This window comes from Arvicola amphibius, chromosome 3 (genome assembly GCF_903992535.2).
Source record: "Arvicola amphibius chromosome 3, mArvAmp1.2, whole genome shotgun sequence".
Taxonomy (NCBI): domain Eukaryota; kingdom Metazoa; phylum Chordata; class Mammalia; order Rodentia; family Cricetidae; genus Arvicola; species Arvicola amphibius.
The window spans coordinates 89,747,989-89,762,266 of NC_052049.1; the positions used below are offsets into that span (position 1 = coordinate 89,747,989).

Here is a 14,278-nt window from a genome sequence, read left to right on the forward strand (position 1 = left end):
TGTGGCTTTGGGGTTAGGCAAGGCTGACCTCCCTACAGTGAGCCAGAGGAGGGGAGCTGGCCTTCTCCAGGGACAGCTGATTAGAGAGCAGAGCCCAGCTGGGTGTGCTAGACTTTGTGGTGGCAACTGCAGGTATTAATAGTTTTTGTATGAGGGTGTTCAGCTAGAATTCATGCCTTACATAGTAGGCTCTACCCCTGAGCCACACCCCTGCCCCTCACTGGGGAGGGGGCATTCTAGGTAGCAGCTCTATCACTGAGCCACACCTCAGTGTGGTTTGCTTTTTGGTGGTTGTTTTGGGTATGTGATGTAGTGATGAGGTTACAAACAGGGACTTGGGACTTTCACCATGTATGTTATATACCCTCATATTTTATATATGTGTGTGTGTGTATAGGTATATATATATGCCTATGATGGGATACATATCACACCAACTGTATATCCTGCTTCTTTTTCTTTTTGAGACAGGGTTTCTTTATGTAGCCCCTGGCTGTCCTAGAACTAGCTCTTGTAGACAAAGCTGGCCTCAAATTCACAGAAATTCACCTGCCTCTGCTTCCCAAGTGCTGGGATTAAAGGTGTACACCACCACCACCTGGCTATCCCGCTTCTTCAGTAAGCTTCCTGGTGGATTAATGCCCTTATGGAAATGCACATTGTATACCTCCTTGCCTGCTGTATAACGTGATCCCAGCTGTGCCCCATGCTGACACCTGCCCCTGATCCCCACCTTGTTTGAACACCTGACAGTGCATCCTTAAGCCCTAGTGCCAGCTGCTACCCTGGCTTTCTGTGCCCGACCCACAAGGCTAGGATTGGCATTTTCTGCTGTGATTGTGAACCCAGACTGGTCTTGAACTTGATCTTATTTTTAAATCTTTATTTATTTTTATTTTATGTGTATTGGTGCTTTGCCTGGATGTATGTCTGTGGGAGGGCATCAGAACCCCAGGAACTGGAGTTACAGACAGTTGTGTGTTGCCATATGGGTGCTGGGAATTGAACCCACGTCCTCTACAAAAACAGCAAATTGGCTGGACAGTGAGTTGTATGCCTACCTAAACTACATAAGACTCTCTCTCTCAAAAAAAAAAAAAAAAAGCACCAATATTCCCCCCCCCCCCCTCAATTTCATCCATGTATTTGAGTTTTAGGCCAAATAATTTCTTTTTGGTTGCTTGTTTTTCTGTTGTTTTGTTTTTGGAGAAAGGGTTTCTCTGTGTAGCCTTGGCTGTTCTGGAACTCGTCTGTAGATCAGGCTGACTTCTAATTTAGAGATTCACCTGTCTCTGTCTCCAGAGTGCTGGGATTAAAGGCGAGCGCCACCACTGCCCAGATGTCTGCCTGCTTTCTTTCCTCCCTGTGCCTCAGTTTCCATCTTGCATGGTAGAGCAGTCGGGTAATCTTTTAGAGTTGAGAAGTGTTCCTGGATGCATTGTTGCGTGGGTCGGTGGAAGGTGGGTGGATAGAGGGTGAGGCCAGAGCCCGGAGGAGCCACCTCAGGCTCCTGGGTGGAGGCTGGGTGAAGGTGGGGGGCTGGGAGAGCTAAATCCGGCCTTCCAGTGAGTGGCAGGAGCAACTGCGGCCCCGCCCGGCCCGGCCCCCTAGGTCGGTCCCTCCCTCCCATGGTTATTTGGCCGGGGCCTGTCTGACCGGTTTGGGCCGTCCCGCTTGCTACTCTGGAGGAGCTGCTGCCGGTGGCGGCTGTGTCCGGGAGGGCACGGACCGTCTGGGCGCCGTCGGGGCCGCACTGCAGTGATGGGGAAGGATTCGCAGCATTACTACGGGAAGCATGGTATGCGAGCCCCCGGGGACACCAGCGGGGACCTTGGACTGTCAGGGAAGGTTTGCAAAAGGGAGGGGGAGTAATTGCACTTGAATCGTTCGTTGTCCGCCCACCTCCCGTTCCCCTCACCGTCCTGTGCTAGCTCCCACAGCTGCCTCTGACACCATTCCACTCTCCTACCTAGGACCAGGCCGACACCATCCCCAGAGCACCTGCACCTCTCCACAGTGAACTTTGCGTTTTTTGCTCTGGTCCTTGTAAACCCTTCCAGGCATTCTCCTTGGGCGACAGCAAGCTGATCAGACTCTAGTCCCTGCTGTGGTCTCTGATGACCTTGGGTGTAGTCCCCTGGAAGTAGGATGCAGATACAGCTCAACACTCCTTATGGTTTGGGGACCCTGGGTCCCTCAGCTTCCTGTGTCAACTTCTCATCCACCCTTGTTTAATCTTGTTGACTTTCAGGGACGCCTCAGAAATACGACCCCACCTTCAAAGGACCCATTTACTACAGGTAGGAGGCCCTGCCTTCCTGGGGAAGAGGGGAAAGGATGGGAGAATGTGTTTCTGTATTCTCCAACAAACCATTGCAGTGTGATTCAAGAGCTGGTTTCCTTAAGGTTCTAGACTCCTCCCATTGGAGCTGAGAATGGAATTGAGCCTCTCAAACCTTAGGCATATATTATGCCTCTGCCTTTACATGGATCCTTTTTTTAAAATTTAATTTAATTTATATTTATTTATGTGTATGTATGCTGGTATGTGTGTGTATGCTGGGTGTGTATGTGTGTATATCCTGGTGTGTATGTGTGTATGCTGGTGTGTATGGGTGTGTATGCTGGTGTGTATGGGTGTGTATGCTGGTGTGTATGGGTGTGTATGCTGGTGTGTATGGGTGTGTATGCTGGTGTGTATGGGTGTGTATGCTGGTGTGTATGGGTGTATGGGTATAGTATGCATTTGTCACTGTGCTGTGTGGAGGTCAGAGGACAACTTGCAAGAGTTGGCTTTCTCCTTCTATCATGGGGTCCCAAGGATCCAAAACAATTGTCCTTCTGGGCCATCACTCTGGCTTCTCTCCTTCTCTCTGCCTCAGTACTAAACAGTGGCTCTACCAGTGGGTGACATTCTCACCCCTACTTTTTGTTTGTTTGTTTGTTTAGTTTTGTAGTTTTGTTTTGTTTTGAGACAGAGTCTTTGTAGCCCTGACTGTCATGGAACCCTCTATGTAGACTAGGCTAGCCTTGAACTCACAGAGATCCATCCATCCATCTACCTGTCTCTGCATGAGACTTCTACACATAAAATTTTATTTGAGCTGGATGTGGCTCCTCAGTCCTGTGATTCTACCTACTTGGGAGGCAAGAGGATCAGAAGTTCAAGGCCTGGGGAGGGGATTAATACACTCATAATATATTGCACGGAATTCTCAAATTATTAATTCAAGTATTATTTAAAAAAGAGAGTCCTGCGCCTGGTCTGCAGAGTGATTTCCAGGACAGCTAGGGCTACACAGTGAAACCCTGCCAGAGTTCTGGGTTGAAGGCATGTACTGCTATGTCCAACTTTTACTTAAAATTATTTTAGATTTAATTTTTTGTGTATGAATGTTTTATCTGCATGTGTGTATGTGTTGAAAGAGGGTTCAGATCTCCTGGAACTATATGGTTGTCTTGCCTGCATTTATGTCTGGTTTGTGTGCCTGCTTGGTATCCAAGGAGGCCAGAATGAGGGATTGGATTCCCTGGGGCTGGGAGTCTCCAGGTTGGTGCTGGGAAACAAACCCAGCACTCTTAAACCTTGAGCTAGCTCTTTAGCCACTCTCTTTTTATTCTTGATTATTATTTAATTTCCTTTTCCTTTTTGTTTGTTTTGTTTTTCAAGACAGGATTTTTCTGTATAACAGCTCTGGAACTAGCTCTGTAGACTAGGCAGGCCTCTAACTCAGAGAGATCCACAAGTCTCTGTCTCCTGAGTGCTAGGATTAAAGATGTGTGTCACCACTGTCTGGCTAGTGACTATTATTTGAAAGAAAGAAAGAAAGAAAGAAGGAAGGAAGGAAGGAAGGAAGGAAGGAAGGAAGGAGAAGAAACAATGACAGAAAGAAAGAAAGTTAGTTCAAGGCCTCAAGGCCTGCCCGGGTGACTTTCAGAGATTCTTTCTCAAAATTTTAAATGGGTTTGTTTTATTGATTCTTATATGTGTGTTTGCCTGCTTGTATGTATATACATCATATGCATGCCTGTTGTCCACTGAGATCAGAAAAGGACATTAGAGCCCCTGGAACTAGAGTTACCAATGGTTGTGAACCATCATGTAGATGCTGAGAATTGAGCCTGCATCCCCTAGAAGAGTAACAGCGCTTTTTGTTTGTTTTGTTTTGCTTTTTTGGGTGAGTTGGGTTTTTGAGACAGGGTTTCTCTATGTAGCCCTGACTGTCCTGGAACTCACACTAGACCAAACTGGCCTTGAACTCACAGAGATCTGCCTCCCTCTGCCTTCCAAGTGCTGGGGTTAAAGGTGGGTGCCACCACACCCAGCTGGATGAATTTCTTTTTAAAGTGTGATGGATTGAGAATTGTGGCCATTGGATGACTGGAGAGATGGTTCAGCAGTTAAGAGCACTTGTCCAATCATAAGAACTAGAGTTTGGGTCTCAGCTCCCACATAGCAAGCCAGGTATCTCACAGATGACCTGTAACTCCAGTGCACTGTTTGACTTCTGCCTGTGCACAGGTACATAGACATACACACAAGAAATGTGGGTCCAGAGAGACAGCTCAGCAGTTAAGAACATTTGTTCCAATTCTAGATGACCAGGATTTGTTCCCGGCACCCACAGAGTGGTGCTCACAGCCACTTGTAACTCCAGTTTCTGGGGATCTGTCTAGTACATTCTTCTGGCCTTTACATGAGGCATACATGTGATGCACATCCATGCATGCAAGCAAGCACTCTTACACATAAAGTAAAAATAAGTCTTGAAGGAATGGCTAAAAAAAGCTGCCTACCCCCAAACCTGATGATCTATCCCTGGCACCCACATGGTAGAAAGAGAAAACCAGCTCTTAAAGTTGTCCTCCTACACACACACACACACACACACACACTCTCACACACACACGCACGCACACACACAATCAGGAAATGTAGAAGCAGTAAAATGATGGCTCAGTCTTTGAGAGCACTGGTTGCTCTTTCAGAGGACTCAAGATTCAATTCCCAACACTACATGACGTTCAGGGGACCCGATGCCCTCTTCTGGAGTCCATGGGCACTAGGCGCACACATGGCTCACAGACATACTATGCAGGTAAGACACCCATAAACATAAGTAAAAGTAAAAGTTTTTAAAATGCACATAGGCCAGCAGCACTCAGGAGGCAGAGGTAGGTGGAACTTTCTGAGTTTGAGGCCAGTCTGGTCTACATAGCAAGTTTTAGGCCAGCCAGGCTACATGGTGAGCCCCTTTTCTTTCTTTTTTTTTTTTTCTTTTTTTTTTTCCTTTTTTGGTTTTTGTTTTGTTTTGTTTTTTGAGACAGGGTTTCTCTGTATAGCCTTGGCTGTCCTGGAACTCTCTCTGTAGACCAAGCTGGCCTCGAACTCAGAGAACCACCTGCCTCTGCCTCTGACTCCCTAGTGCTGGGATTAAAGGCGTGCACTATCACCGCCCGTTTAGACCCCTTTAAAAAAAAAAAAGGCACGTGCTTCTTAACCCACATTTCAGATTTCTCTTAAAAAGGGGTGTGTCTAATGTCACTTGTACTGATGCTGCTCTGCTCCCCAGGGGCTGCACAGATGTCGTTTGCTGTGTGTTGCTCTTCCTGGCCATCGTAGGCTATGTGGCTGTGGGCATCGTAGGTGAGCTCTGGAAGGGAGAAAACTTAGGCTTCTCTGGGGGAGGGGCCGGCACAGCTCTGGGGCACAGGGTGGTACTGTGGCTATAAAGTGACAGAGCCTCAATGTCCCTGGGTCTCTCCACAGCCTGGACCCATGGAGACCCTCGGAAGGTGATCTACCCTACTGATAGCCGGGGCGAGTTCTGTGGTCAGAAGGGAACAAAAAATGTGTGAGTTTATTTGTGTGCGTGCACTAAACGCCACCCACATGTGGAGGGCTGAGAATTTGTACTTTCCTTCCATCATGTGGTTCCCAGAGATGGAACTCAGGTTGGCAAGCTTGATGTCAGGTGCCATCACCCTCTGAGCCCATCTCTGGGCCCAGTAGGTGAGAAGTCTTGACCGACTCCATTCACCCCTCCAACCCCAGGAATAAGCACTTCTTGTTTTACTTCAACATCGTCAAGTGTGCCAGCCCTCTGGTCCTGCTGGAGTTTCAGTGTCCCACCCCTCAGGTAACATGTTCCACCTCTTCCCACAGCGCTCTCCTCACACATTGGGGTACCTCTGCTGTGAGTTCCCTGCGTCCTGACTCCACACCCCTCATTCACTCCCCCAGATCTGTGTAAAGCAGTGCCCGGATCGCTATCTCACCTTTCTGAAAGCACGCACCTCTCCAGACTTTGACTATTACAAGCAGTTCTGTGTGCCTGGCTTCCAGAACAATAAAGTGAGCAGAAAGACCCCTTCAGCACCCCCCCAGGGAGGGGAAGGTGGGAGGGGAATGGGAAGTCACCCTGCTCAGGGATTCACTTCTTCCCACTCTCTCTGCAGGGGCTGGCTGAGGTGCTCCGCGATGGGGACTGTCCAGCGGTTATCATCCCCAGCAAACCTTGTGAGTATTGGGGATCCCACAGGATCAGCGAATCTGTAAGGGCTCATCTGATAGTCTCTATGGTCCCACAGTGGTCCAGCGGTGCTTCCCGGCTATCCATGCCAACAAAGGGGTCCTCATGGTGGGCAATGAGACAACCTATGAGGATGGAAATGGCACCAGGAAGAACATCACGGAGCTAGTGGAGGGCGCCAAGTGAGAAGGCAGTCCTCTGTGGATTTCCTGGGGTGGGTGGGACTGGAGCTGGCCTTCTCTGGGTTATGATCTGAATCTCTTCCGCCCCTAGGAAGGCCAACATGGTTCTAGAGGCCCGGCAGCTGGCCATGCAGATATTTGAAGATTACACTGTATCCTGGTACTGGATTGTAATGTGAGTTGAAAGGAAGTTGGCTGTCCCCTGGCTACAAATCTGTGAGCCTAAGGACACTGCCACTCATGCTCCTGTCTTATCCCCAGAGGTTTGGTCATCGCCATGGTGCTGAGTCTCTTGTTCATCATCCTGCTACGGTTCCTGGCAGGCATTATGGTCTGGGTGATGATTGTCATGGTGATCCTGGTACTTGGCTATGGTGCGTGTTCCCCTTCCTCCTAGGTTCCTCCCTGCCCAAGGTCCGCAACATGCCAGTGCCTTTTGCCCTGGTGACAGCTCATCAGATGTCATCTGAAGCCTTCAGATGTTTTCCACTGTTTAACTGGCATGTTTGTGAAGCTGTTCACAGTACTGTTGTAGACACTTTGAAGCAGCCAGAGCCCATCAAGAGGAGATGGATGAGATCTAACTAGCTGAGGCTAAACTTGTTTACTCAGGCGCTTGCCTCTTTCCCTCCAGTGAGAATCCCGGCTCAGTGTTTCAGTGCCAGCACACGCAAGGTCCCTACCACAGTTCCTCTGAACTTTGAGAACCAGGTCTCAGTTTGCTATTGCAATCAACAACAAAAGACAGGAATGAAGACATCTGCTTAGGCAGCAAGCAGACTCGTGTCCAGTGGTGCCAGGGTGCTGGATCAAATCCCAGCTTTGCTGCCTCCTAGCTCTGTCCTCAGGCACATGACTAAGCCCCCCTGTGCATAATTACTTCCACTATCTAATGGGAATAATTAATGTTTCCTACTTGGAGACTCAGTGAGAAGGTAGTGATGTAGCAGCATGCTGATGATATCAGAGGAGGCTGTGCAGGGCAGAGGCCTAGTGCACAAACCAGTGGCTCTTGTTCTGATTAAGTTTTCTTCTTCTGTGTTTGTTTGTTTTGGGGGGTTTCAAGACAGGGTTTCTCTGTGTAGCCTTGGCCTCAAACTCATTATGGAGACCAGGCTGTCCTTAAATACAGAGATCCACTGCCTTCTGAATGCTGGGATTAAAGGCACGTGCCACAACTGCCTGACATTTCTTCTGTATTTTTGTATTATGTTCACTTATTGTGTGTGTCTGTGTGTATACACGTAAGTGTATATGTGTACCACACTGTGTATATAGACATCAGAGGACAAGTTGCAAAAGTGGTTTCTCTCCTTTTACTTTGTGGGTACCAGGGATTGAATTTAGGTCATCAGGCTTGGCAGCAGGTGCCTTTATTCACTGAGCCATTGCTGGCCCTTATTCTGATTTTTCCCCTTGGAACTCAATCTGAAGATCCAGATACTGAAACATTTGTGTTAGCATAATGGCACATACCTATTATCATCTGCCAAGGGAGGCAAAGTCAAGAGGATCATAAATTTGAATATAGATCCTGCCACATAGTCTCAAAAAACAAAAGACAAAAGTTGTTCATGTTAACTATGGCCCGAACTGTTGATAATTTAGGTGACCTGATTTTTATTTAAATTTTGAGACAGGTATATACTCAGTGTATATAGCTCTGGCTGGCCTAGAACTGTATCGTTCTTCTGCCTCCCAACTACTGGCTTTAAAAGGATGTGCCACATCTCAATGGCTTCAGGTTGACATCAGGTGGGGAGCATCCTAATACCCATTCATTCATTCCATTTATCAAGCGAGAGCCTGAACTTTAAAAAAAAAAATGGGCAGCCACCCTGTATTTGTTTATTATATTTAGTTTCCTGCCCCCCACGTATGCCTGCAGGCCAGAAGAGGGCGCCAGATCTCATTACAGATGATTGTGAGCCACCATGTGGTTGCTGGGAATTGAACTCAGGACCTTTGGTAGAACAGTCAGTGCTCTTAACCTCTGAGCCATCTCTCCAGCCCCATGAGAACCCGGTCTTATAGTAAGTTCCAGGCCAGCCAGGGCTACCTACCTGTCTCAAAAAATAAAAAAGAAAATTACTATCTGGGTTGTGGCTATCTGCAGGAATATTTCACTGCTATATGGAGTACTCAAGACTGAGGGGAGAGGCGGGCTCGGACATCTCCTGGGTGGACCTTGGCTTCCAGACAGACCTCCGAGTGTACCTGCACTTGCGGCAGACCTGGATGGCCTTCAGTGAGTTGGGTCATTTGCCCCCCATGTTTGCATTATGGGAAACCTTGGAGGGATTGGGGTGGACTCCCAAAAAGCTCACTCTCAGTTTTTATAGAAATCATTTAATTGTATGTTACTTTATTTTTCTAATCTATTTCATTTCTTATTACTTTTAATTTTTAAAAATTATGTATAATATTTCCTTGTTGGGAGGGGACATCTATGCCAAAGCCCTGCTGTGTGAGGTCAGGGGACAACTTTCATGAACCAGTTCTCTCCTGGGAGTGGAACTAAGAGCATCAGGCTTGGCTGCAGCGCCTTCAGCTGATGAGCCTCCTGGTGGCTGCTCATCCTTCTCCACAGTGATCATTTTAAGCATCCTGGAGGTGCTTATCATCCTGTTACTCATCTTTCTTCGCAAGAGGATATTGATCGCCATAGCCCTCATCAAAGAAGCCAGCAGGTAGCCGGAAGAGCCAGGGATGTGCCTGGGGTCTCAGCCTGGGGCATTTGGCCCTGACATCTGTCTCTGTTTCTCTCCAGGGCTGTGGGACATGTCATGTGCTCCATGCTCTACCCACTGGTGACTTTCTTCCTCTTGTGTCTCTGCATTGCCTACTGGGCCAGCACCGCTGTGTATCCACTACTCAACTGTCAGTCTGTGATCCCCAGGGACAAATGCAGTTCAGGATGGGGTTGGACTGTGTGATCCTTTTCCCATGGCTCTATTTTAAAAATTTCTGGGCTGGGCAGTAATGGTACATGTCTTTAATCCCAGTACTCAAGAGGCAGAGGCTGGCAGATCTCTGTGAGTTCGGGGCCAGTCTGGTTTACAGAACGAGTTCCAGGACAGTCAGAGCTACACAGAGAAACTCTGTCTCATAAAACAAAACAAAGCAAACAAAAAATATTCTGTTACATTTATATATTTTGGGTAAAGGGGCAGCAGTATTCAGAGGTCATAAGACAACTTGCCGGAGTCAGTGACCCTCTTGAGTGGGTCCTGTGCGCCTTTATCAGATGAGCCTCTTCTTGCCCCTGGCTTCTTCCAGAGAGTTCCGCTTTCCTGCAACTCACTGTGTCTCTTCCCTCTGCCTCCCGACTTGGGATTACAAAAGTGAGCCACTATTCCTGGATTCCCTCGACGCCTTGGATTGCCAGTCCCAGATTTCAGTTTCCTTAATGAGTGTGCAGCTTCCTGTCTACCTCTAACGTAGCTGTGTACAAGGTTTTTGATGACACATCCTGCCCACTTTTGGGGCAAACCTGCAACCCAGAGGTAGGCATCACTGTGGGAGGACAGGCATATGTCATGTGATAATTCAGCAAAGGTGTGGCACTTGCTCTATGTGTTCAGCTTGGTAGAGTGGAGCTCTCAAGCCATTGCTGGATTTGGTAGTTTTTCAGGGGAAGGCAGGAGCTGATCAACTTGGCTGTCCCCCACCCCGCATGCTGAAGTGTATACGTCTTCCCTCTATGGTATCACTTTTTGTCCCTCTACCCTTTTCTTGACTTCTGGTTTGTGTGTGTGTGTGTGTGTGTGTGTGTGTTGTGTGTGTGTGTGTGTGTGTGTGTGTATACATGTGTGTGTGGTGTGGTATGTGTACATATGTGTTTGTGGAAATGCCCTGCTCTGTATCTCTCAGCTTGATTCCCTCCAGACAGCATCTCTGCTCCCTATAGCACTGGAGCTACAAGCTAGCACAGGACACACCCAGCTGTTTATGGGAGTGAGTGATGGAGACTTGAACTCAAGTTCTCATTTTTAAGACCCCTTTCCTACTAAGCCTTCTCCTCAGGGCCCCATAACACCTTTCTCTTTTGTAATGGGTAGTCTTGCTTCTAGGACCTGCCCTGTGGTCCAACATCAGCCTACTCTGAACTTCTGACCCTGTGTTCTGTTGGGGCCTCTCGCCCCTTCCCCAGACCTTCCCCTCAGCGAATGAAAGCCTCCTGTGTCCCAGTGGCCACTGCCAGTTTGCCTTCTACGGTGGCGAGTCTGCCTACCACCGCGCCCTGCTGGGCCTGCAGCTCTTCAATGCATTCATGTTCTTCTGGCTGACCAACTTCGTGCTGGCGCTGGGCCAGGTGACCTTGGCCGGAGCCTTTGCCTCCTATTACTGGGCTCTGCGTAAGCCTGATGACATGCCTGCCTTTCCCCTCTTCTCTGCTTTTGGCAGAGCACTCAGGTAACTGGGAGTCGGGTTGGGAAGAGAAGGGACGCAGGGAATTCCTCTGGCTGGGCCACTGATTGCCCCTTTTGATTTCAGGTACCACACGGGCTCCTTGGCCTTTGGCTCGCTTATCCTGGCCATTGTGCAGATCATCCGAGTGATGCTGGAGTACCTGGACCAGCGCCTGAAAGGTGCTGCCCTGCCTGGAGCTTCAGCTAGGGCCTGGGCTGGGTCTTGCTTGAGGGGCCAGAGCTAAGCCTCTACCTTTCTGTTAGAGGAAGGGGTAGCGCTAAGAGGCAGAGGAGCAGCTAGAACAGCCAACTGAACTGCTTAGAGTTCCTGTTGTTGAAGGGGAGGTCCAGCATGAGCTGTGGACCGTTGGCTCTGGCTAGCAAGACTGGACTAAGGCTTTCTGGTTTTATTTTTTGAAACAGCGTTTTACTGTGCAGGCCTAGCTGTCCTAGAACTCACAGGTCCGCCTGCTCCTTCAACAGTGCTAGGGCTGAAGGCAGCGTCACCACCCCCAGCTGTCTTGGTTTGAAAGGCTGGCATCCAACTCACTAAATAGCCAAGGATGACCTAATTCTTGATCCTTGGAGATTCCTTGTGTGGGTTAGCACCTGGATTGATTGATTGATTGATTGATTGATTGATTGATTGATTTTGAGGCAGTCTTGCTAAGTTGTCCAGGTTAACCTAGTAGTTCAGGCAAGCCCCAGACTTGTAATCCTTACTGTCTTGCTGGACTCTGGGGTCTCTACCAATCCAGACCAGTCTCTTCCCACCTCTGCACCCCTTCTCCTCTTTCAGCTGCACAGAACAAGTTTGCCAAGTTCCTCATGGTCTGTCTCAAGTGCTGCTTCTGGTGCCTAGAGAAGTTTATCAAGTTCCTGAATAGGAATGCGTATATCATGGTGAGCGGTCGGGCTGTGTGCTGCGGCGGTGTGTGTGTGTGTGTGTGTGTGTGTGTGTGTGTGTGTGTCTTAGTCCTCCGTGTCCATCGCATGGACCTCGGACTTTCTCTTCATTCCAGATTGCTATCTACGGCACCAACTTCTGCACCTCAGCCAGAAACGCCTTCTTTCTGCTTATGAGAAATATCATCAGGTTAGGGGACACACATACCTCCGTCCCCAGCCTCTCTCCCTGTCCCAGCCCCCTCCTGGCCCCCTTTTCAACCAGCCTTCCACTTACCTTGCCTCCTCTCCCAGGCTCTGAGCCCACATTCACACTCATTCCCTCCTTCTCCCCTACAGGGTGGCCGTCCTGGACAAAGTTACTGACTTCCTCTTCCTGTTGGGCAAACTTCTGATTGTGGGTAGTGTGGGTGAGTGTCGCCATTGGGTGTCCCTGCTGGGTGTGGAAGCCTGGTGGGAGTGACCCACCCATGACCCAGTGTCAGGCTCAGGTCGTCTCCCGCTGAGTCTTTCTGGGGACTCAGCCGTCACGCATCATTCCGTTGTAGGCATCCTAGCCTTCTTCTTCTTCACCCATCGGATCAGAATCGTGCAAGATACAGCCCCGCCTCTCAATTATTACTGGGTCCCGATACTGGTGAGGACCTTTGGGTACAAATCAGGGTCTGGGTAGAAGCAGGGGTGGGAGAGTTAGGATTTGCTTAGATTTCTTTGGGACAGTCATTAGTTATTTGATCCCTAAATATTCACCTGCTGCATACAAGCACAAGGATGGAGGGATTTCTCTTTAACAGGTGCTAGTGTTATTATTAACTTTTAATTTGTTTGTGTGGGGCGGGTGCACTTGTGAAAACTCAGAACAACTTGTGGGAATTGCTTGTCTTCTTGGACCATACATGTTTCAGGTCATCTGGCTTGGCGGTAAGTGCATTCGCCCACCACGCCAGCCCTCTAGGTCTTTATTTCTATTACTGTGTATACAATGTTCACCTGTATGTCTGCCTGCAGGCCAGAAGAGGGCACCAGATCTCATTACAGATGGCTGTGAGCCACCATATGATTGCTGGGAATTGAACTCAGTACCCCTGGAAGAGCAGCCAGTGCTCCTCTTAACCTCTGAGCCATCTCTCCAGGTCCAGGTCCTCTTCTCTCTCTCTCCTCTCTCTCTCTCTCTCTCTCTCTCTCTCTCTCTCTCTCTCTCTCTCTCTCTCTCTCTCTCCTCTCTTCTCTCTCTGTCTCCTCTCTCTCTCCTCTCTCTCTCTCTCTCTCTCATCTTTTTGGTTTTTCGAGACAGGGTTTCTCTGTTTAGCCCTGGTTGTCCTAGAACTAGCTTTGTAGACCAGGTTGGTCTCAAACTCATAAAGATTCGCCTGCCTCTGCTTCCTGAGTGCTGGGATTAAAGGTGTGAGCCACCACTGCCTGGCCCTATAGGTCTTATTATTACTGTAGTAGGATGGTTTTTTTATTTAATTTTTAAATATTAATTTATTAATTTTGTTGTTTTGGTTTTTTGAGACAGGGTTTCTTTTTTGAGACAGGTTTTCGGCTCTCTTGGCTGGCCTTGAACTCACAGAGATCCACCTGCCTTTGTCTCTTGAGTGCTGCAATTAAAGGCATGCACCACCACCACTTGGCCTAATTTTTTTCTTAAGATTTCTTTACTTTCATTTTATGTGTGTAGGTGTTTTGCCTGAATATATGTCTATATACCACATGCATGTGTGATGCTCATGGTGGCCAAAAGAAGCCATATAATTCTCTGAATCAAATAATTGTGAACTGCCATGTTGATCCAAGGAATTGACCCCAGATCCTTTGGAAGAGCAACCTGTACTCTTATCTGCTGAGCCATCTCTCCAGCCCCCCCTCCCTGCCTTTTTTTGTTTGTTTGTTTCCTTGATTGAAACACTTTCCCATTGTGTTACCCTGGCTGGCCTGGAATTCACTATGTAGACCAGGTTGGCCTTGAACTTACAGAGGTCTGCCTAGCCTGGCAAAGAACTTTTGATCTTCCTGCCTCCCAAACTCTAGGATTACAGCTAAATCTTGTCATGCCAGGCAAGACCTTACAGTTTAGATACATAGGGCATCACCTAGTGATGATACTGATGACACACACCTGTCATTCCAGCACTAGGAAGCTCAGGCAGAAGAATCAGAAGTTCAATGTCATCCTTAGCTTTGTAGGGAGTTCAAGGCCAGCCCTGGGTACATAAGACTTAAAAGAAAAAAAAGTAGGGAATAT

The 14,278-nt window shown here is 48.3% G+C and overlaps 1 protein-coding gene across 3 annotated transcripts in view; it reads left to right on the plus strand.

Moving 5' to 3' along the window:
- Positions 1-14,278, plus strand: part of Slc44a2 (solute carrier family 44 member 2) — a 32,937-nt gene that overhangs the window by 13,557 nt on the left and 5,102 nt on the right. Inside the window, exons 1-20 of one of the 3 annotated variants that reach the window (XM_038323299.1) lie at positions 1,391-1,798; positions 2,252-2,300; positions 5,574-5,647; positions 5,771-5,855; positions 6,056-6,140; positions 6,245-6,355; positions 6,460-6,520; positions 6,592-6,715; positions 6,807-6,890; positions 6,977-7,089; positions 8,832-8,963; positions 9,306-9,405; positions 9,486-9,578; positions 10,137-10,221; positions 10,869-11,131; positions 11,213-11,307; positions 11,927-12,030; positions 12,150-12,223; positions 12,373-12,443; positions 12,582-12,670. In XM_038323299.1, coding sequence (XP_038179227.1) covers positions 1,762-1,798; positions 2,252-2,300; positions 5,574-5,647; positions 5,771-5,855; positions 6,056-6,140; positions 6,245-6,355; positions 6,460-6,520; positions 6,592-6,715; positions 6,807-6,890; positions 6,977-7,089; positions 8,832-8,963; positions 9,306-9,405; positions 9,486-9,578; positions 10,137-10,221; positions 10,869-11,131; positions 11,213-11,307; positions 11,927-12,030; positions 12,150-12,223; positions 12,373-12,443; positions 12,582-12,670 — 1,929 coding nt within the window. In that variant the 5' untranslated portion in view covers positions 1,391-1,761. Of the gene's footprint in view, positions 1-1,390; positions 1,799-2,251; positions 2,301-5,573; positions 5,648-5,770; positions 5,856-6,055; positions 6,141-6,244; positions 6,356-6,459; positions 6,521-6,591; positions 6,716-6,806; positions 6,891-6,976; positions 7,090-8,831; positions 8,964-9,305; positions 9,406-9,485; positions 9,579-10,136; positions 10,222-10,868; positions 11,132-11,212; positions 11,308-11,926; positions 12,031-12,149; positions 12,224-12,372; positions 12,444-12,581; positions 12,671-14,278 lie in introns of those variants that run through there. The other 2 variants (XM_038323301.1, XM_038323300.1) reach the window with 2 other exon arrangements.